The 22,481-nt window shown below is 43.8% G+C and overlaps 1 protein-coding gene and 1 pseudogene across 3 annotated transcripts in view; both read left to right on the top strand.

Annotated features, from left to right (window-relative positions):
- The window catches only part of LOC130355965 (multidrug and toxin extrusion protein 1-like), a 94,793-nt gene that overhangs the window by 54,173 nt on the left and 18,139 nt on the right, over positions 1 to 22,481 (top strand). For all 3 annotated transcript variants that reach the window (XM_056556903.1, XM_056556904.1, XM_056556905.1), the window contains 4 exons: positions 9,958 to 10,066; positions 11,821 to 11,896; positions 14,687 to 14,756; positions 20,469 to 20,601. In XM_056556903.1, coding sequence (XP_056412878.1) covers positions 9,958 to 10,066; positions 11,821 to 11,896; positions 14,687 to 14,756; positions 20,469 to 20,601 — 388 coding nt within the window. The remainder of the gene's footprint in view (positions 1 to 9,957; positions 10,067 to 11,820; positions 11,897 to 14,686; positions 14,757 to 20,468; positions 20,602 to 22,481) is intronic.
- LOC130359881 (U2 spliceosomal RNA) lies at positions 4,188 to 4,368 on the top strand (annotated as a pseudogene).

The following is a 22,481-nucleotide window of genomic DNA, read 5'->3' as shown; positions in this document are numbered from 1 at the left end:
CGGTCCGAGTCATCTGCCACAAAGGTCCAGCAGATCCACATCCACCGGTATTCCTGTTTTTTTGAAACGTGAGTGTGGCGGCAGCAAGTGGAGACCATATAATGGCTGAATGACACAGCCTGGAGCTGGCATCAGCATGCGGAGAACATATGGTGGCAGTATGAGACAGCCTGGAGGTCGCATCAGCATGAGGAGAATATATGGTGGCAGTATGAGACAGCCTGGAGGTGGCATCAGCATGAGGAGAATATAATGGTGGCAGTATGACAGCTTGGAGCTGGCATCAGCATGAGGAGAACATATGGTGGCAGTATGAGACAGCCTGGAGGTGGCATCAGCATGAGGAGAATATATGTCGGCAGAATGAGACAGCCTGGAGGTGGCATCAGCAGCATCAGGAGTCCTGAAAGTGACCCGGTGAGTGGGGCGTTGGGTGGCAATACCAGTACCGGTGACGAAGGTGGGTGAAAAAAGGAGAACTTGGCATAAGGCGGGTGGCAGGATCAGAATAGTAGCTGAGGCAGGTAGGCAGAAGATAACGGTCTCTTTTGTAAAAGTGTTAGTGTGCACAAGTATTGAAGATATGCATTACGTAAAACTTTACTTTTAATAATATTCTTAGGATAAAATATATGGACCTAAATTATTATTTTTTATTTAACAAAAGAACAGCTGTGCAAAAAACACCATGTGCCACCTACTCCACCAAGTACTGATGTGATGCAAAGACGTCTAAAAGGTGGAAGGGAACATATGGTCCATTGTAACCGGTGGGGGTAAAAACTTCCCCTGTAAGGCCCTACTCTCACACTATTAATTCCCTTCTTGTCAAGTGTTACTCTCCCTAAAAAGGGCAACCCCACACAGGAACTTCTCCCTATTTCCATCTGCAAACGCTGCCATTTCCCAGGGTTTTTAGGTGGAAATAGGGAGAGGTTCCTGTGTGGGGCTGCCCTTTTTAAGATGAGTAGCTCTTTCCTCGAAAAGGTGGAAGGGAACAACATATTGTCCATTGTAACCAGTGGGGGTAAAAACTTCCCCTGTAAGGCCCTACTCTCGCCCTATTAATTCCCTGCTTGGCAAGTGTTACTCGCCCTAAAAATTGGGGAAATTCTCGTCATTGCCACCTAAAAACCCTGGGAAATGGCAGTATTTGTAGGTGGAAATAGGGAGATGTTCCTGGGTGGGGCCGCCTTTTTAAGGGCGAGTAACACTTGCCAAGAAGGGAATTGATAATGCGTGAGTAGGGCCTTACAGGGGAAGTTTTTACCCCCACCGGTTGCAATGGACCATACGTTGTTCCTTTCCACCTTTTAGAGGTCTTTGCATCACATCAATACTTGGTGGTGTATGTGGCACATGGTGTTTTTTGCACACCTTTCCTATTCTTAGATATAAAAATAATTGGGGTCCTAAGAAAAGTTAAGTTTTAGCTAATGCATATCCTCAATACTTATGTGGTCTGACGCGGAGGAATTTCTGTAACTGGGGAGCAGAACCTTAAATATGTTTTGCACTATCCATATTTGTAAAGTGTTGGTGTGGCACCATGGTCAATCTACTCTCATGCATCAGGCATTGGTGGGTGGAAATTCTGGCTGATCCATGCCTGATTCATCTTGACAAAGGTCAGTCTCTCCACATTTTTCATGGACAGACAAGTTCTCCTTGGGGTTACCATGGCCCCCCGCCACACTAAAAACCTGCTCTGATGGCACACTACTAGCCAGGCAGGACAGCTTTTTCAATGCAAACTCTGCTAGTTGCGGCCACAAATCAAGTTTGGCTGCCTAGAAAAACTGCCACACCGCCGAGTAGCTGATTTCCCCCTCAACAGTCCACATTGATTGAATGCTACTGCCGGCAACTCCAGAAATCCCTGTTCCACTACCTCCCGGGAAGGTAGGCTGCAGTGAAGCAGGTAGTCTACCCTGGGCATGTTTGGCTCCAGACTTCCCACTTCTGCAACCATGCTGACTGCTCACTATGCTACCACCTTACTGTCTCAGCTGCTGTCTCATGGGCAACCTGCAACCCTCTTCTCCTGATGATGATGATGATGATGAATACCCCTTCTGCACCCAGCTCCCAAGTGCGATCGGCTTAATCATCATCGAGTTGTGTCTGCACGTCACTGGTGTCCTCCTCAGGTTCCTCAACAGTGTCTTCTTCAGGAGCCTGAACGCTCGCGACACCACCTCCCACAACACTCTCCTCATCACTACTTACTCGCTTAGCGGAGGAAGTGGCGGATGTCTCCTCCACTTCTTGTCTGGGCAGTAGCTGATGACTGTCCTCTAGTAAATCATCCTCACTAAATAGTGAGCTGAACCCACAGCTAACAATACTTCTGTGGGGGAGGGAACAGCATAGGACAGAGGCAATGGGAGGACAGGGACTGCTTCCAGGCCATACCAACTGATGGCTGTGTCTGAGGAACCCACCGACTGTTGACTGGGAGTGTCAGATGTCACTTTTTTTTCTTTTTCTGAAGAGCCAAGGTACGTGCTCTCATATCACCCAAGTGCAAGTAAAAATTGCAAGTGTTCACACAAAAAAACATGAATGAGGATGCGGTCCATCGCAAGCCCTTCTCCATCAGGAGAGAGGCCCCCCAACAAACCAAACCCTTTGCCTCCGGGCCAAAAGGTACCTGCAAGGTTCCAGGTACGATGTCCCCTTTTGCCAAAATTACTCTTGGACCGAAAAGTGTTCCTAGCGAACAACTAGGTGTTAAACAAGTTGCCACCAAGGAACCAGTAAAACCGGTTTGGCATTTCTGCCAAAGCAGGAATGCCATGAGGCATGGCAGGGAGGTGAGGAGCCTGATGGTCACACACACCTCCCCTAGACCGGCAGGAGGGACACCCAGAAGGGCTACCGCACCCTGACCAAATCCTAGTGTACATAAAAAGAACACAAACGTGGTCACAGTGACAAAACATATAAAATAAATAAGTGGATGTGCACAGTGTGATACTGCCCGGACATCCGGCTGGATCTATAAAAATTCCTCTGCAGATCAACAGCCAGAAAGCCGGAACGCTAGAGGTGAGTGATCAGAAAAGTGAGAGAAAAAGTGGGATCGCTACTCCCAAGTGAGTTCCGGCACCCTGGGGTCACCACTCCCAGGGTACTTTTGCACCTTCACTCTACCGAAACCTTAGGGTGAGATCCAGAAGATACAGGTCGCTTCAGGGCCTGCCACCTGGCCATACAGCCAGCTCTGGTACACCTGCACCATTCTGCGTGGTTCCCGTATCCTGCTTTGGTGGTCTTCCACACTGCCAACTAACAGGAAGGTAATACACTTGATCTTAGCCAAAAAGGCAGAGAAGCTATGTCACTTGTGATGAAGTGGATGACCGAGTTAACCAATCGATGACGGCAGATGGGTTGCAGGTCGAGACACGACTGCTAGCTGATACCGGGAGCTCAGGCCTCTCGCTGCAACTCTTGCTGCCACTTGCCCCTAGTCTGCTGCGACCTCTGCCTGCACCTGATGAATTTCCTCTGCCAGTCCTCTGTGTATGTCCTGGCAATTCTCTGCCTGACATACTTAGTGTGTATATGAGGGGAGGACAATACACTCCACTACGCTTAAAACAGTATTTGTCTAGGACAGCAGCAGGTGTGTACTTTTGGCTGGCCTTTCACAGTAACTAGGCTCTTAAGACTTTAACAGGAACAAAATGGTACACCACGTAGATGTAAGTATGTGGTATGCACTTATGAGTAGCGTTGAGCACGAATATTCGAAATGCAAATTTTTACTGCCAATATCGGCACTTCGCGATTTTGCAAAAATTTTTAATATAGTGATATATATATTAGTAATGACAAATATTGTTGTTGTTTTTTTTTGTGAATATGCGAATATATGCAAATATGCTAATATCCAAATTTTCATGAATATCGGCACTTCCAGTCAGAGGAAACTAATCCATCCTTTCTTTTAGGTGAAAGATATAATTGCGCATGCCCACTATCCAAATTTTCATTCCGAATTTCACGGATATAGGACTAATATTTGTCCATAAATTTTCGCTAAATATCGCAAATTCGAATATGGCCTATGCTGCTCATCACTACTTATGAGGGGACGACAATACGCTCCACTACGCCTGAAACAGTATTTGTCTACAACACCAGTAGGTGTGTACTTTTGGCTGGCCTTTCACAGTAATTAGGCTTCTCGGCCTTTTGGCTAAGATCAAGTGTAATATCTGTTCTTATCAGTTTGTGTACTTTTGGCTGGCCTTTCACAGTAATTAGGCTTCTCGGCTTTTTGGCTAAGATCAAGTGTAGTATCTGTTCTTATCAGTTTTCATGCCGGTGGCAAACTACGCTGGTATGGGGATGGGTGCTGCATGGAGGATGCAGGTGTACCAGGGCTTTCCGGGGCTGGTTCTGAGGAATCAGCTCAACGGCTGCCCCGATGTGACCTGTTCCCTCAGGGTCTCGCCATGAGGCTGAGAGGATCTAAAGTCGAGGTACTTTTGTGCCTCGGGGAGTGGTGACCCCAAGGTGCCGAAACTCACTGGGAGTATTGGCTCAATGAGTTGAAGCACGGGCACCATAATCTCTTCACCTTGTGGCACTCACCTCTTGATTCCCGGCCTTCTGGCTAGGATCAGAGAAATTTTTATAGATCCGGCCGGATGTCCGGACAGTATATCTGCACACATTCACTTATTTATTTCTTTTTGTCTCACTGTGTCACTTTTTGCATGTTGTGTGTTCACAGGATTTGTCAGGATGCGGTAGCCCTTCTGGGTGTCCCTCCTGGCGGTCTAGGGGAGGTGTGTGTGGCCATTAGGTTCCGCACCTCCCTGCAAACACCCCGGGTACTCCTGCTTTGGCAGGGTACCAACCGTTATCGGCTCTGCGGGCAGATACCTTGGCTAACGCCAAGGGGGATGCCGGGAGCATTTGTGGTCCCCTAGTAGCTTCGGCGAAAAGGGACATCGAACCTGGAACCTTGCAGGTACCTTTTGGTCCGGAGGGGAAGGGTAAGGTTTGTTGGGGGGCCTCTCTCCTATCGGAGAAGGGCTTGCGATAGACCGCATCCTTTGTGCACGTTTTTTTTAGTGTAACACGTTTGCACTTTTTCTTGCACTTTGGTTGAATCGAGAGCACGTTCCTCGGCTTTTGATAAAAAAAATTCACAGTAATTAGGCCCTTAATACTTTAACAGGAACAAAATGGTACACCACGTAGATGTACGTATGTGGTATGCATTTATGAGGGGGAGTACAATACGCTCCACTACTCTTAAAACTGTATTTGTCTAGAACACCAGCAGGTGTGTACTTTTGGCTGGCCTTTCACAGTAACCACAGTAATTAGGCCCTTAAGACTTTAACAGGAACAAAATCGCACACCATCTATGTACGCACAGGTTACACTTAATAGAGGACCATATGCTCCGCTATGCAACCTGTATTAGGTACTAATAGCAGGTAATTATGGCTTTTAGTGCTCTGCTCACCCTAACTGTCTGGCTACTATTAGCTTTTCAGTTTTTGTACACACTAGTGCTGCAGCACACAGTCGCTGTGTAGTACACCCAAAATTGCACTCTCAATTCTCAATCTCTCTCCCTTCCCTATCAGTGCTTCTAGGCTGGATTTGGGCTTGAGGTGAATCGCTTTTCTGTGCAACACACACTGCTCTCTGTCCCTCTCTCTCTCTGTAATAAAACGCTGAAGTGACTGGCCGCAAGATGGCTGCTGATTATATAGGGCTGTGACATCACAGGGGTGGCTGGCTGCTGATAGGCTGCATGCTGCATGTGATTCAGGGTCCTCCTGCCTTCCCAGGGTTCCTTGCCCCATGTCCTGACATGTCGAGCCGCCATATTAGATGCCCTGAAGCCTGGACCTCACTAAATGGAGTTTAATGAAGCGATTCATGTGATCGAATGGGGGCAATATTCGGATTCGTTGCAAAGCAAATTTTTCCTGAAATTCGTAAGAATTCGGAGTCGTCAGATTCTATTCGCTCAATTGGTATTCACAAATGGGGATTAGTGATCACCAGTCAGTGTGGTTTAATATAAGAACAGTGAAGGAGTCACACCCCACAAAACCAAAAGTTTTAGATTTTAGAAAAACCTTTTCAAAAATTTGATTAGTCATAAATGAGTCCCTATCAGACTTCAACGGATCACATGGAGTCTAGGAGAGATGGGACTACTTAAAAGATGCATTATTGAAGGCAACAGTAAATTGCATTAGACTTGTCAGTAAAAGCAGAAAAAGGAAGAGACTAAAAGCTAGTATTTAGTAATTATAAAATAAAAAACCCCAGATCAATGAAGATAGGGAAATCTACAAGATTAGGCAGAAAGAGGTAAAGCAAGTTATAAGAACTTCAAAAGCGCAGGAAGAAGAAAAACTAGCTCAGTCCGTGAAAAAGACATTCTTCAGATATATAAATGAAAAAAGGAAATTAAAACAAGGAATAACTAAATTAAAAACAAAGGAAGGAAGGTATGTAGAAAAGAATAAAGGGCTAGCGGACTGCCTTAACCTCTTAAGGACGCAGGGCGTACCTGTATGCCCTGCGCCTGGTATTTAAAAAAGGTCATTTAGCCCCTTCCCTAATAAAAGTTTGAATCCCCCCCCCCTTTTCCCATAAAAAAAACAAAAAACTGTGTAAATAAAAATAAACATATGTGGTATTGCCGCGTGCGGAAATGTCCTAACTATAAAAATATATAGTTAATTAAACCGCACGGTCAATGGCGTACGCGCAAAAGAATTCCAAAGTCCAAAATAGCGTATTTTTGGTCACTTTTTATATCATGAATAAAAAGCGATCAAAAAGTCAGATCAATACAAAAATGGTACTGATAAAAACTTCAGAACTCGGCGCAAAAAATGAGTCCTAATACTGGCCCGTACGCCAAAAAATAAAAAAGTTATAGGGGTCAGAATATGAGAATTTTGAACGTATATATTTTCCTGCATGTAGTTATGATTTTTTTCAGAAGTACGACAAAATCAACCCTATAAAAGTAGGGTATCATTTTATTCATATGGACCTACAGAATAAAGATAAGGAGTCATTTTTACTGAAAAATGCACTGCGTAGAAACGGAAGCCCCCAAAATTTACTAAATTCCATTTTTTCTTCAATTTTGTCGCACAATTAATTTTTTCGCCATGGATTTTTTGGTAAAATGACTAATGTCACTGCAAAGTAGAATTGGTGGTGCAAAAAATAATCATATGGAATTTTATGTGCAAAATTGAAAGCGTTATGATTTTTAGAAGGTGATGAGGAAAAAATGAAAATGCAAAAACGAAAAAACGCTGAGTTCTTAAAGGGGTATTCCGCCCCTAGACATCTTATCCCCTATCCAAAGGATAGGGGATAAGATGTCAGATCGCCGCAGTCCCACTGCTGGGTACCCCTGGGATCCCCGCTGCGGCACTGCGCTATCATTACAGCACAGAGCAAGTTCGCTCTGCACGTAATGATGGGCGGTACAGGGGCCGGTACAGGGACCGGCTCCGCCCCTCGTGATGTCACGGCCCCCTCTTTCAATAAAAGTCTATGGGAGGGGGCATGGCGGTCGTCACGCCCCCTGCCATAGACTTGCATTAAGGGAACGGACCGTGATGTCACGAGGGGCGGCACCATGACGTCACGCTGCTCCGTCCCCCGTATCGCCCGTCATTACGCACAGAGCGAACTCGGTGCGAGCGCGGTGCCGCAGCGGGGATCCCGGGGTCCCCAGCAGCGGGACCGCAGCGATCTGACATCTTATCCCCTATCCTTTGGATAGAAGATAAGATGTCTAGGGGTGGAATACCCCTTTAAGGGGTTAATCAATACTTCTGTTCAGTTTTTACAGAAGAAAAGGAAGCAAAAGGACCTCAATTAGGGAGGAAGACTAATCGTTTGATGCATGTGTCTTTACAGAGGAAGAGGTTCTACGTTTGCTGTCTAAAGTTAAGAAAAATAAGTCACAGGGGCCTGATGGGATACACCCAAAATTATTAAAAGAGCTTAGCAGTGAACTAGCAAAACCGTTAACAGATTTATTTAGCCAATCACTGGTAACTGGAGTCATCCAGGAAGATTGGAAATTAGCAAATGTCCTGCTCGTTCACAAGAAAGGTAGTAGGGAGGAATCAAGCAACTATAAGCCAGTTAGTCTGACATCAATAGTGGGGAAATTAATGGAAACCCTACTAAAGGATAGGATTATGGAACTTCTAAATTAGATTTTCTTAAGGCTTTTGACACTGTACCACATAGAAGACTTATCAATAAACTACAGTCTTTGAACTTGGACTCCCAAGTTGTTGAGTGGATTAGGCAGTGGCCGAGTGACAGACAACAGAGGGTTGTAGTAAATGGAGAATATTCAGACCAAGGTCTTGTTACAAGTGGGGTACCTCAGGGATCTGTACTGGGACCAATTTTGTTTAATATCTTCATTAGTGATATTGCAAAAGGTCTTGATGGTAAGGTATGTCTTTTTGCTGATGGCACAAAGATATGTAACAGGGTTAATGTTCCTGAAGGGATATGCCAAATGTAAAAGGATTTCGGCAAACTAGAAGAATGGTCAGAACTCTGGCAACTGAAATTTAATGTGCAAAAGTGCAAGATAACGCACCTGGGGCGTAAAAACCCAAGGGCAGAATATAGAATATTTGACACAGTCCTGACCTCAGACTAAACTAGTACATAGATTGCAGGATAAAACTGACCAAGAAAGGTTAAAGGACCTTAACATGTATAGCTTGGAAGAAAGAAGAGATAGAGGGGATATGATAGAGACTTTTAAATACATAAAGGGAATCAACACGGTAAAGGAGGAGAGCATATTTAAAAGAAGAAAAACTACCACAAGAGGACATACTTTTAAATTAGAGGCGTAAAGGTTCAAAAGTAATATCAGGAAGTATTCCTTTACTGAGAGAGTAGTGGATGCATGGAATAGCCTTCCTGCAGAGGTGGTAGCTGCAAATACAATGAAGAAGTTTAATTATGCATGGGATAAGCATAAGGCTATCCTTCATATAAGATGGGACTTCATATAAGTGCCAGGGACTATTGATAGGATTCAGATTATTGGGCAGACTAGATGGGCAAAATGGTTCTTATCTGTTGACACATTCTGTTTCTATGTATGTTTCATTGTCATTTTCCTTAATAAACGAACAAAACAAACAAATTTGTATTTAACTGATACACAAGAAGATGTAAATATAGATAGTCCCTGTCATTAGAAAAAACTTTACACCTGTCACACAAAGAAGTGTCAAAAGTTTGTCAGTCAAGTTCTTAGTGAGACCCCCATGATCAGTAGAATAAGCAGGGGAGAAGCATATGCTTATGGCCCATGCATACTATGGAAATTCAGCTGATTAATTCCAAGCAAAGAAATCCATAGTGTGCATGGGCCCCTGGCTTGCAGCAATCTCCATCCAGTATCTCTGAACATGATGATGTGTTTCAGGCGTTACCGGCCTTAGTCATGACTAAGGGCGGTAACGCCTGAAACACGTCATTTTGGTCACTGGCTTGTGTTAGTTGACTTTTATTCAATAAACGGGGCTCTGCATTTTCAACGCTGACAACTTTCTCTTTTGTTCTATGGACTTTAGTGTTGCCATACACCTGCTGTGCTGTGAATGGGACACACCTGTGGTGAGCTGGTTTAAGTATCTTCTATAGTATCTCTGGATGTCCCCATTATGAGTCTATGGGTCTATCCAGAGATGCTGGATAGAGGCAACTGCAAGCCAGGGAATGACACACTCAAGCACATGCTTTTTCCCGCTCATTCTACTGATCGGTGGGGCTCTCAACACTGACATTGATGGATCAAAAGATACTACTACATTTATTCATCTGCTTCATCCGGTTTATAATGATATTTCAGTTTTTATGTGCAATTTTGAAAAAGTAATTCCCATTAAAACATTTTTACAGATTCCATATGGTATAGGTATGGCTACCAGTGTACGAGTAGGCAATGCACTTGGTGCGGGGGATATTGAACAGGCAAAGAAGTCCATGATGCTTGCTTTTCTCATCACAGGTATTTTTTACTGAAATAACTTTGTGCAGAACAATTGTCTTAATACCATACCCAAAGGCCAATAGCAGACCCCTGTCTCATAAACATTTAAGTGGAACTGTTACCTGCTTTAATCATAGCAAACCCCCCAAAAAGATGGAGAGGATTCAGGGCACTAATAATGAGCATACCTTTGTTATAGCTATCTCTACTTTAAAAATGGTGAAAAGCAAATCTACTCATTACAGCCAAACAGTTGGATGGGCGGTGTCAAGGCTTGAGAATCCTTCAGCGCCAAGTTCTGACTGTCAGTCAAGGGAGGACAGAGCAGGGACGGAGAGGCATGTCAGACCACAGCTTCTCAAGCTTTGACACTGCCCATCTGACTGTTAAGCCACAATAAATAAACTTGCTTTTTGCCATTATTAAAGCAGGGACAGCTATAACAAAGGTATGCACATTATTAGTGCCCTAAATCCTCTCCTTCATTGTGTGGGGTTTGCTAGGTGACAGTTGCACTTTAACAGTCACTGTTGTGTTCCCATACAGTCATGGCCGTAAATGCTGTCACCCCTGAAATTATTCAGGAAAATAAAGTATTTCTCACAGAAAAGGATTGCAGTAACACATGTTTATTCCCTTTGTGTGTATAGGAACTAAACCAAAAAAGGGAGGAAAAAAAGCTAATTGGACATAATGTCACACCCAACTCCAAAAATGCCACAGTCGAGCCATTCAAAAAGTCTGAATTCTTATGAAGAATACTTTACCAAGAATAAACTATATTTGTGATGTCTACCTTTAAGTGTCTTAATCTGGTAACACACAAACATTCAGCCAACAGCTCTCTCTACTGAATCTCCACAATCCACTTGGGTCCAGTTGGCTCAGTCACTCATTGTAAAACTAAATCCATAAAACTGATAATCTCCCTATATGGATCAGGGTTATTAATTTGGAATATTTTGGAAGTTATTTACTGTACAAATGACCAATTGAAGATTGCATATTGAAGTGTACTAGAATACAAAACACCAGAGTCAGAGGGATGTTTTTGAAAACCTGAATATTTACTTTAATACATAGTAAAAATGTCATAAATAGGCCTCTCGAATTACCTTAATTGGATAAGTATGTAAAGTGAGCCGATTGTTTGCTACATGGTGAACCTATCCTAACACAGGGACATACAGTATTTATTTATGACATTTGTACTATGTATTAAAGTAAATATTCAGGTTTTCATAAACATCCCTCTAACTCTGGTGTTTCGTACTCTAGTAAACTGCAATATGTTATCTTCAATTGGTCATTTGTACAGTAAAAAACTTCAAAAATATTCCAAATTCATAACCCTGATCAATATAGGGAGATTATCAGCTTTATGGATTTAGTTTTACAATGAGTGACTGAGCCAACTGGACCCAAGTGGATTGTGGAGATTCAGTAGAGAGAGCTGTTGGCTGAATGTTTGTGTGTTACCAGATTAAGACACTTAAAGGTAGACATCACAAATATAGCTTATTCTTGGTAAAGTATTCTTCATAAGAATTCAGACTTTTTGAATGGTTCAAATGTGGCTCGGGGCTTCCAGTTGAGCTTAATGCTCTAGAATTCTGGACATCACCTACAAGCAGAAATAAGCAATCCACTGAGTATTTTTTTTCTGCCATTATAATAAGAAAAAAAAATCTTTAAGAAACAATTATCAGAAAGTTGCCTATATCTTTGCTAATCTGCCCATATCTTCTAATCTGCCCTATGTTCTTTCTCAGCTGTTTTTATCATAATAGACATAATCTTGCTTGCTGCGTTGAAGAATGTATTTTCATATGTATTCACTGGTGATGGGTAAGTGTGAAGTGTTATTATTGTTACAAAGCATTTTCCCTGTTGGGGTACGTTTCCACCTACCTCTTATGCAGCGTATTTCACGCTGTGCAAAAGGATATATGCTGCATATTCTCCAATGATCATATACACAGGGCAAGCTGGCGGCAGCCCTGTGTGTTCAGTGATGTTTGGAGGCAGAGCCAAGCATCACAGTCATGCTGATGCGCGGCTTCGCCTCCAATCTTCACTGAAAATAGATGGCTGCCGCCAGCTAGCCCTGTGTATATGATCATTGGAGAATATGCAGCGTATTTCCTGCTGACGAAGTGCGGAAGCAGGAAACGGCTGTGACCAGTCAGCCAGATCCCCCGGCGTTCCTGTCTCCCTGCACCCGTATGTTCTAACTGCACGTCTAAGAAATAAAGAAGTTGTCGCTAGCTGTTTTTGGTGAGTGTCGCTCATTTTCTATGCTCTCTCACACGTTTGATGTATGACTCTGTCCTGGCTGAGCACCCAACCAGCAGCGACATACATGCACACCTGTTTTACCAAGAGCGATTACTAGGCTGCACGGCTGGCTGTGCCGAACTCTGTTTCTCACTGCAAGTATTTCCTGCTGCGCAGATGATTTTGCACAGCATGACATTCGCTGCGTAAGCGGTAGGTGGAAACGTACCCTAAGGGTACGTTGACAGGAGCGGACCCACAGCATATTTTACGCTGCGGATCTGCTGCTGAAGGACCACTGCATGGTAGCTTTACTTGTGCCTACTCAGAGCAGCAATACGTCGCTACGAGCATGTGTACTAGCACACATCGCAGTCCCTCCCCCTGCTCCATAAGCTAGGCTGAGAGCTCCCACGATGAGCGACTATACTGCGTATGCGCGCTGCGACTCGCACATCGGAGTGTATCTGCTCGTAGCAGCGTATTGCCACTCCGAGCAGGCACATGTAAAGCCACCATGCAGTGGTCCTTCCGCAGCAGATCCGCAGTAAACAACGCTGTGGGCCTGCTCATGTAAACGTACCTTTAGGGTACGTTCCCATGTGCGTATTTTCTACTGCAGATCTACTTTTGCAGATTTTGCTAGCCATTGAAGTCAATGGGCAGCAAAATCTGCAGAAGCAGATCTTCAGCAGAAAATTTGCATGTGAATGTAGACTACATTTAATATCAAAGAAATGAGAAGTTGCATGAATTTGGAAACTATTTTGGAGCAGAAATACTATTGCAAATACACAAAAATTTGGGCATAATTTGCACTGAAAAGTTTTCTTACCTTACTTACGTTTGATGTATGACTCTGTCCCGGCTGAGCACCCCACCAGCAGCGACATACATGCACACCACATTTATGTGTTAGACATGTTTTAGACACTGCTTTGCCTTGGATGGATAAAAGGCATAACTTAAAGGGTACCTCTCATCAAAAAAACTTTTGATATATTATAGATTAATGTATGCAGAATAACTTTACAATTGCATGTTATTAAAAAATCAGCTTCTTTCCATTTAATTTTCCCCTTTGAAGAAATGACCACTAGGGGTCTCCCTACCAGTCCTGGCAGCAAGCATTTCAGACTCATGCTGGAGTCCTAAACACTACGAGCTGCCAGTCTTCTTTATTCACAAAGGAGAACACTCAGAGCTGCCAGCCTGCTTTGTTCACAGCCTGTTTGGCTGTGAACAAAGCAGGCTGGCAGCTCTGAGTGTTTAGGACGCCAGCATGAGTCAGAAATGCTTGCTGACAGGACTGATCGGGAAAAATACAATAGAAAGAAGCATATTTTTCATTAACATGCTATTGGAAAGTTATTTAACATTCATTAATCTAAAATATATCAAAAGTTTATTTGATGAGAGGTACCCTTTAACAGAAAAGGGCCAAAATGTCGTGCACCACACATTTGCCAAAATAACATGAAGGTTTGGCTTCACCATTAAAGTAAACGGGTAAAATCTACACTAAATTCAGGACATTTCTGCAGTATGCTTTGGATTTAAAATCTGCCCTACTGGTCATTTCTTGGATAAATGTCTTCACGTAATGTGGATGAGCTTTCTAAAAATCTCATCTACTTCGCTGCATCTGTAATATGCTTAGGAATTTCCACAGACAAATCTGTGGTGAAAAATCTGCAGCATATTCAATGTGTGTGAAATACCCTTACAGTGTGGATAAACATAGGGATGTTTTCTTTTATACATGAGCAAGAATATAATTTTTTTTTATACTACAAAAGTCTCATTGGTGGTGATTTAAACACAGTTCAAGAGTGCAGCCGGCATTGCTTAATATGGTTCACCTGCTGGGGGCACTGGATAACGTCCTGGTCACACCAGCGTTTACTCGGGATAGCCACGTGGTGCTCTGTACATCAAAGGCAAGCTGACAACAAACAGTCTCTGAAGGAAGAAGCATGACGGCACTCACATATCTCTGATGCAGAAGGTTTCTTTATTCCAGGTTTAAAATAAACTTGCAGGAAGGAGCAGGATGACGGAACGACGTACGTTTCACAGCTACTGAAGCTGTGAAACGTACGTTGTTCCATCATCCTGCTCCTTCCCGCAAGTTGCTTTTAAACTTGAAATAAAAAAACCTTTTGCATTGGAGATATGTGAGTGCCGTCATGCTTCTTTCTTCAGAGACTGGGTGGTGATTTATAGTCACACAAGGACCCCTGCAGATCACGAGAAAGGGGGTACCCACTATCTAGGAAATACTGGGGGATGTGGAAAAAGCTGGATGAGCAGTAATAATGTCATAAGCTTTCAACAGAAAAATCTTTTTTTTTTTTGCAGAGAAATTGCTGCTCTTGTATCTGATGTTATACCTGTATATCTTGTGTTCCACCTATTTGAATGTATTGCTGTAAGTAAAATATAGACTTATTCCTAATTTAAACCTGTATACTTTGAAAATCTATCTGGATAAAGTTGCGACAGATTTTCTTCCATTTTCTTCATTCCATTAACATTTTGTCAACATTAAGCATTTGTTTGTGAGGATCAAAATGTCTGCCTGCTATAAGCTTGGTAGTATTCTGCTGTTTATAGAGTGAAAATGTGGTTTAGAATTAACAATGTTAAAGAGTTACCCTTGGATACAGAAACTTATTCCCTATCCACTGGATTGGGGTTAAGTGTCTGACCATTGAGACCCCCCTCATTATCTCCCTTATGGGCCTCAATACTTACCTGTCCTCAGTGCCCGCTCTGGCCCCCACCTTCAGAGACCAGCTCAAATGACGCCCACTCAGCCAATTAGCGGCTAAGATGGGAAGCCCATTTTAGCAGGTGATTAGCTGAGTGGGCTGTCACTTGTGCTGTGGATAAGGGATAAGTTTGTTTCCCGGAGTAACCCTTTAATGCATTTTTATCAATAAGTTATGGGTATTACAATGATTATTGTTACAGGTGGCGCTTCCACCAGACATGCTGGCTGTGAGCGCACTCCTGTTGTGTCCTCCCGTACTAACGGGGCCGTGGTTCGCATCGCGGAACACGCCCGCATGCGATTGCTGGCCCCCCCACTCACGCCCCTGTGTCTCTGTCTTCTCCGCTGTCCCTGGCTGCCGGCGCGTGCGTACCCGCCTCCTAAGGCATGCACTCGCCGTCTCTCTGCGATTTAAAGGGCCAGCGCACCATTAATTGGTGCTTGTCTGGTCCTGACCTTATTTAACCCTGCACTTCCTCCTGACTTTTGCCGGATGATTGTGCCTCTGTGCCTTTGAGAAAGCGTCATTATATGGTGTTCTGCCTCTCCGTGTACCAGTCCTGCCTGCTACATTTTCTAAACACGTTACTGTGCTGCCTGCCCTCTGACCTCCTTGCTACGTGTTTCCGACCTCACTATTGTGCCACCAGCCCTGACCTCCTGCCTGTCCTGACTACGACTTTGCCTCTTTCCTTCTGTGCCTTGCATCATCTTGGCTGCCTTACTGGATGAGTCAGTTGTTCCAGGGGTATCAACCCTGGAGCCGCCTGCTGCAGCAAGTCCCATCCCGCTTTGCGGCAGGCTCTGGTAAAAAACAGTGGCTCCTTAGTCTCCAGTCCCTGGTGCGATCACGGTACAGCGGATCCACTCTACTGCCGTAACAATTATACTTCAACTACTATTAAATAGTCCATAGTATTTTAAATAGTCCTTAGTATTTTAATGAAAATTTGGGCATGTGGCTTTTTTTGTGTTGATTGATCATTACCATTAGCATGTAAGTGGCAGTAACCTCCAGTAACCTATACAACACAATGTAACTCCAAGTCAATCACACTTCTGTGAAATCACACTGTCCACTCAGGAAGCAACACTGATTGACAATCAATTTCACATGCTGTTGTGCAAATGGAGCAGACAACAGGTGGACATTATAGACAATTAGCAAGACACCCCCAATAAAGGAGTGGTTCTGCAGGTGGTGACCACAGACCACTTCTCAGATCCTATGCTTCCAGGCTGATGTTTTGGTCACTTTTGAATGCTGGCGGTGCTTTCACTGTAGTGGTAGCATGAGACGGAGTCTACAACCCACACAAGTGGCTCAGGTAGTGCAGCTCATGCAGGATGGCACATCAATGCGAGCTGTGGCAAGAAGGTTTGCTGAGTCTGTCAGTGTAATGTTCAGAGCATGGAGGCGCTACCAGGAGACAGGCCATTACATCAGGAGACGTGGAGGAGGCCGTAGGAGGGCAACAACACAGCAGCAGGACTGCTACCTCGGCCTTTCTGCTAGGAGGAGCACTGCCAGAGCCCTGCAAAATGACTTCCAGCAGGCCACAAATGTGCATCTGTCCACTCAAACAGTCAGAAACAGATTCCATGAGGGTGGTATGAGGGCCCCACGTCCACAGGTGGGGGTTGCGCTTACAGCCCAACACCGTTCCAGACGTTTGGTATTTGCCAAAGAACACAAAGATTGGCAAATTTGCCACTGGTGCCCTGTGCTCTTCACAGATGAAAGCAGGTTAACACTGAGCACATGTGACAGAGTCTGGAGACGCTGTGGAGAACATTTGCTGCATTCAACATCTTCCAGCATGACCGGTTTGGTGGTGGGTCAGAAATGGTGTGGGGTGGCATTTCTTTAGGGGGGCCACACAGCCCTCCATGTGCTTGCCAGAGGTTGCCTGACTGCCATTAGGTACCGAGATGAGATCCTCAGACCCCTTGTGGGACCATATGCTGGTGCGGTTTGCTCTGGGTTCCTCCTAATGCAAGACAATGCTGGACCTAATGTGGCTGGAGTGTGTCAGCAGTTCCTCCAAGAGGAAGGCATTGATTCTATGGACTGGCCCGCCCCTTCCCCAGACCTGAATCCGATTGAGCACATCTGGGACATCATGTCTCGCTCCATCCACCAACGCCACGTTGCACCACAGACTGTCCAGGAGTTGGCGGATGCTTTAGTCCAGGTCTGGGAAGACATTTCTCAGGAGACCATAAAAGTTATAGATCGCAGGGGTCCAACCGCAGGGACCCCCTGCAATCTCCTGAACGGGGCCCCGGCGGTCTGCTGGAAGGGGGCGTGCCGACCCCATCATGTAGTGGCGGCCAACATGCCCCCTCCATGCATCCCATAGAGATAAATGGAGGGTACGTGTTGGCCGCGGCTTCCTGCAGGGGTTGGAACAGCCGCTTCCGGCAGACTGCTGGGGCCCCGTTCAGGAGAAGGGAAGTCCCAGGGGTCAGACCCCCACAGGAGATAAGATATAAAGTAGACTTACAAATGGGCACACGATTAAGTGCCTCCTTAGTTCCCATTTACTATTTATTGCCCTTAGTGTTATTATTTTCAGTGCCCCCTTTATACACATTATGACATTTTTATACATTTTATTCATGAGCCCTGGAGATACTGACTCAGCACTTATGAGTTTTAACATCAGTTGTATCCATTTTTTTTTTCTTCATATTTTTTAAAGTGATAAGGACTACCAAGGTTGTCTACATGGATAGCAGCTTCACTTAATTTAACTATGGAAAGTCTCTGGTGAACTGTAAACCACTGCACTTGAAAAATGGACTATGAAACCTCAGAAATACAGTTGGCAAATTTGCAGTTGACAAATTTGCAGCAGATCAGAACAGCAGAATTGTGCTTTACTAAATACTAGAGACACTTGTCATGAAGAGGTAAAAATAATTTTGAGGCTGCAGTAGCCATTTACAGTGGCATTTTGTGTTGACTTTGGAAATAACATTTGTTATATTAGTCATTTTGATTTACTTTTAATTATTCTTGTTTGACTTTTTTTTTGCTAACACTAGTTTGTTTTACTAGGCTTTGCAAATAAGCCAATTTGTAATAGCGGTTACATAATTTGGACTGCAAAGGCTGTGCTTTGCACCCTTGGGAATACAAGGAATCCTACCTGGGAGCAGAAGACAAAAACACAAGTCAGAAATCAAGTACTCCGCCCCTAGACATCTTATCCCCTATCCAAAGGATAGGGGATAGGATGTCAGATCGCAGGGGTCCCTCTGCTGGGGACCCTGGGGATCGCCGCTGCAGCACCCCGCCATCATTACTGCGCAGAGCGAGATCACTCTGCACGTAATGATGGGCAATACAGGGGCCGGAGCATCGTTACGTCACGGCTCCGCCCCTCGTGATGTCACGGCCCGCCCCCATCAATACAAGTCTATGGGAGGGGGCGTGGCGGTCATCACGCCCCCTGCCATAGACTTGCATTAAGGGGACGGGCCGTGATGTCATGAGGGGCGTATCCATGACGTCACGCTGCTCCGGACCCTGTATTGCCAATCATTACGCACAGAGCGAACTCGCTCTGCGCAGTAATGATGGCGGGGTGCCGCAGCGGCGATCCCCGGGGTCCCCAGCAGCGGGACCGCGGCGATCTGACATCTTATCCCCTATCCTTTGGATAGGGGATAAGATGCCAGGGGCAGAGTACCCCTTTAAGGGTTTCTTCTGCTCCAAGTTGAGAATCCCTGTACTCCAAAGTGTGCTTTGCACACTTGGGAGTGCAGAAAATCTCGCCGTTAAGCAAAAGCCAATCTAATACCTAGAAAAGTTAAAGGGGCACTCTGCCCCAAGACATCTTATCCCCTATCCAAAGGATAGGGGATAAGATGTCAGATCGTGGGGGTCCTGCTGCCGGGGACCCCCGGTATCGGCAAACTCGCTCTGTGCGTAATGACGGGTTATACAGGGGCCAGAGCATCGTGACATCATGGCTCCACCCCTGTTCACAGTGTGAACAGACACATAGCAGAAAGGATATACAAATCCTAAAACTGACTAAACAAACACAGCTCAAAATCCACTAAGAGCATGCCACCTAACCATGGCTAAAACCAAAACATACAAAGTGCATGCTGAAACAGACATAGTGATTAAAAGCTCAAAAAAGGAGTGTCACCCAAAGCCTGCATTAGCAGCATGGCCAGCATGTTAGCAGCTAGACATTAGGAAGTCCATCAATAAATAAAGTATCACCAGCACTGAAGCTAGTCAGTGCTGAACCTAAGTAGACACACCCTAAAGGCTATTGGACAACAGAGCCTGAGGCCGTTAACTATTCCCTTGCCAAGGAACATAAAACTGTTCACACACAGCAATCCAATAGCTGTGTGTGAACACAGTCCAGGACAGACATAACTGGTATTCCAGGAATTTTTAGTGTAGTTGCAGTGCGTCGAGACATGACATAGCTAGTCAAGTGATCAGAGGGAGCCAGTCCTGCTTCAACTTTGCAACAGCTGTAGGCTCCCTGAATAGAAAACACTGTGTTTCAATGGATAGGGGTGGCTGATGTGTGTGAGAAAGGAAAGTGACCTCAAACTTTCAAGCCTGGAACTGTGGGATGTGTCGTTTAGAGTACAAAATCCAACAGGAAATAGTCAGTTCTGATGTCCCTTTAATGTATAGCTAGTGGTCAGACAGCCTAGGTTTTCTTTTGTGCTGTTTGTTCATCTTGGGAAATGGGAAATATAAAGGAAGGACTTAACATTTTTCTTCCTGCTGGATCTATGACTGGCTTTGGCTCAAAACTGCAGTGGCAGTTTTCCAAAAAATGTCAGAAAAAAAAACCTGTGTTGAAACTTGGCCAAATTGCTGATTTTTTTGATCGCATCCCAGAAATCTTTTTATAAAAAAAAATTATCAAAAAGTCTTATCTTTGCATGTATGGCATTAATAAAAACTAATGATTGTGGTGCTCTGTTAGCAAAAAAAGCTCTGTTAACAAAAAAACTTTTTAATAATAATAATACTAAATATAACGTGTCAGTTTTACTGCACAATAAAATGCATTAAAAAACAAAAGTTGCATAATATTTTCAATTTTACCATACAAAATTTGTTTTCTGTTTTGAATTGTATTTTATGGTACAATGAAGGATGCCTTCATGGCTATATCAATGAAAAAATAAGAGAGCGAAAAAATAAATAATAAGAAAAAAAGTGTGAATTTTTTTTACAATTACCAGGTCAATAAACAGATGAATATTATGCAAACAGTCATCAGAAAAAGCACAATAAAATCAGTCTATTTATAAAATGGATGCAATGTGGATGACTTGTTAAACTGACCAATGCATTAACACAGTCTCACTCTGCAGTGTGTATCCAGTGGAGTATTAAGAGGGATAGGACGACAGAAGATTGGTGCCATTATCTTTGCCATTGGCTATTACATACTTGGACTGCCAGTTGCTGTTGCTCTTATGTTTGCAGCCAATCAAAGCATTAAAGGTATGGCTATTAATATGTTTATTTCAGTAGAATGTAAAGTGTTGTGCAATAAATGAGAATTGCTTAACTCCTTAAGGATATGCACCGTAAACGTACGGCGCTGCAGCGAGTAACTTTGTGCACAGTGCCATACATTTATGGCGCGGTTATGGAGGTGTCAGGAGCTGTCAGCAGCCGAGGACCCACCGGTAATTAACCCCTCAGATACAGATCATGGCATCTGCGGCAGTGTAGCACTTTAAATGGCTGATCTGATCATCCGTGACATCAGCTAACGGAGGTCCCCTCACCTGCCTCCGCCGCTCTACCAGGGTCTTCTGCTCTGATCTGCCAATAATATTGACAATAATATTGATCAGTGCTATGCCTATGCATAGCACTGAACAGTATTAGGAATATGAAGATTGGTATAAATAGTCCCCTATGGGGGAATAAAAAAGTGTAAAATAAATGTGAAAAAAAGTGAGAAATAAGCGAAAAAGCCCCTCCCCCAATAAGTTAACCCCTTGGGGACTCAGGGTTTTTCCGTTTTGCACTTTTTTTTCCTTCTCACCTTTTAAAAATCATAACCCTTTCAATTTTGCACCTACAGACTCATATGAGGGCTTTTTTTTTGTGCCACCAATTCTACTTTGTAATGACATCAGTCATTCTACCCAAAAATCTACAGCGAAACAAAAAAAAAAAAATCATTGTGCGACAAAATTGGAAAAAAACAAAACGCCATTTTGTAACTTTTGGGGGCTTCTGTTTCTAAGAAGTGCATTTTTCGGTAAAAATTACATCTTATCTTTTTTCTGTAGGTCCATATGATTAAAATGATACCCAACTTATATAGGTTTGATTTTGTCTTCTGGAAAAAAATCATAACTACATGCACGAAAATTAAAATGCTTAACATTGTCATTTTTTGACCCCAATAACTTTTTTATTTTTCCACATACAGGGATGTATGAGGGCAAATTTTTTTGCACCGGGATCTGAAGTTTTTATCGGTACCATTTTTGTTTTTATGTGACATTTTGATGACTTTTTATACATTTTTTTAATGGTATAAAATGTGACCAAAAATACGCTATTTTGGACTTTGGAATTTTTTTCCGTGTACACCATTGACTATGCGGTTTATTTAAAAATATATTTTTATAGTTCAGACATTTACGCACGCGGCGATACCACATGTTTATATATATTTTTTTTTACACAGTTTTTTTTTTAAATGGGAAAAGGGGGGTGATTTAAACTTTTAATAGGGAAGAGGTTAAAGGAGTACTCTGATGCAGAATTTAGTACCCCCCCCCCCCCCCCCAAATGTTCCCCATGGCTGTACCTCTCTGTCCATGTCCTTCTTTCTTCAATCGGTCCAGCCATTCTTCTGGTGCGGCGGCGTGTAATTCTCGCCACTTCCGGGTTAGGGTGGTGTAGAGGATGGCGGACAAATCGTCATTCCCCATGCTGCCTTGCTCTAATTTCCTCCTTCACTCATGATTTCTCCTCCCCTCTCTCATGATCTCCCCTCCCTAGTAATTACAATAATCACGCCCCCCTGCTGTCGCCCTGTGTGGAAACCCACCCCCATGATCTGTGTCTCCCTCCCTAACCCCTTCACCAAACAAAGTGAGCTCCGCCGCTGCACTCGGCTCACAGCACAGATATAGCTATTTGAGCACACACTGCTCTCATAGCTATATAATGCAAGAAAGATCCCAAAGACAGGGAACCAAAGGGTTACCCGAAGGGGTTAAACTCCCGCAACGACTTATCCAATTTACTAACATGTCAAAAAGGTCGTACTTGGATGATTGTGTGTGAATCATTTACAAGAAGATTGCCTTTAACCAGTATCAAATGTCAAATGGATTAGTTTTTTCCTTCTGGAA

Source organism: Hyla sarda, chromosome 2 (genome assembly GCF_029499605.1).
Source record: "Hyla sarda isolate aHylSar1 chromosome 2, aHylSar1.hap1, whole genome shotgun sequence".
Lineage (NCBI taxonomy): Eukaryota > Metazoa > Chordata > Amphibia > Anura > Hylidae > Hyla > Hyla sarda.
Note: the sequence above shows the minus strand (reverse complement) of the source record. Positions and strands in the feature narration are given on the sequence as shown.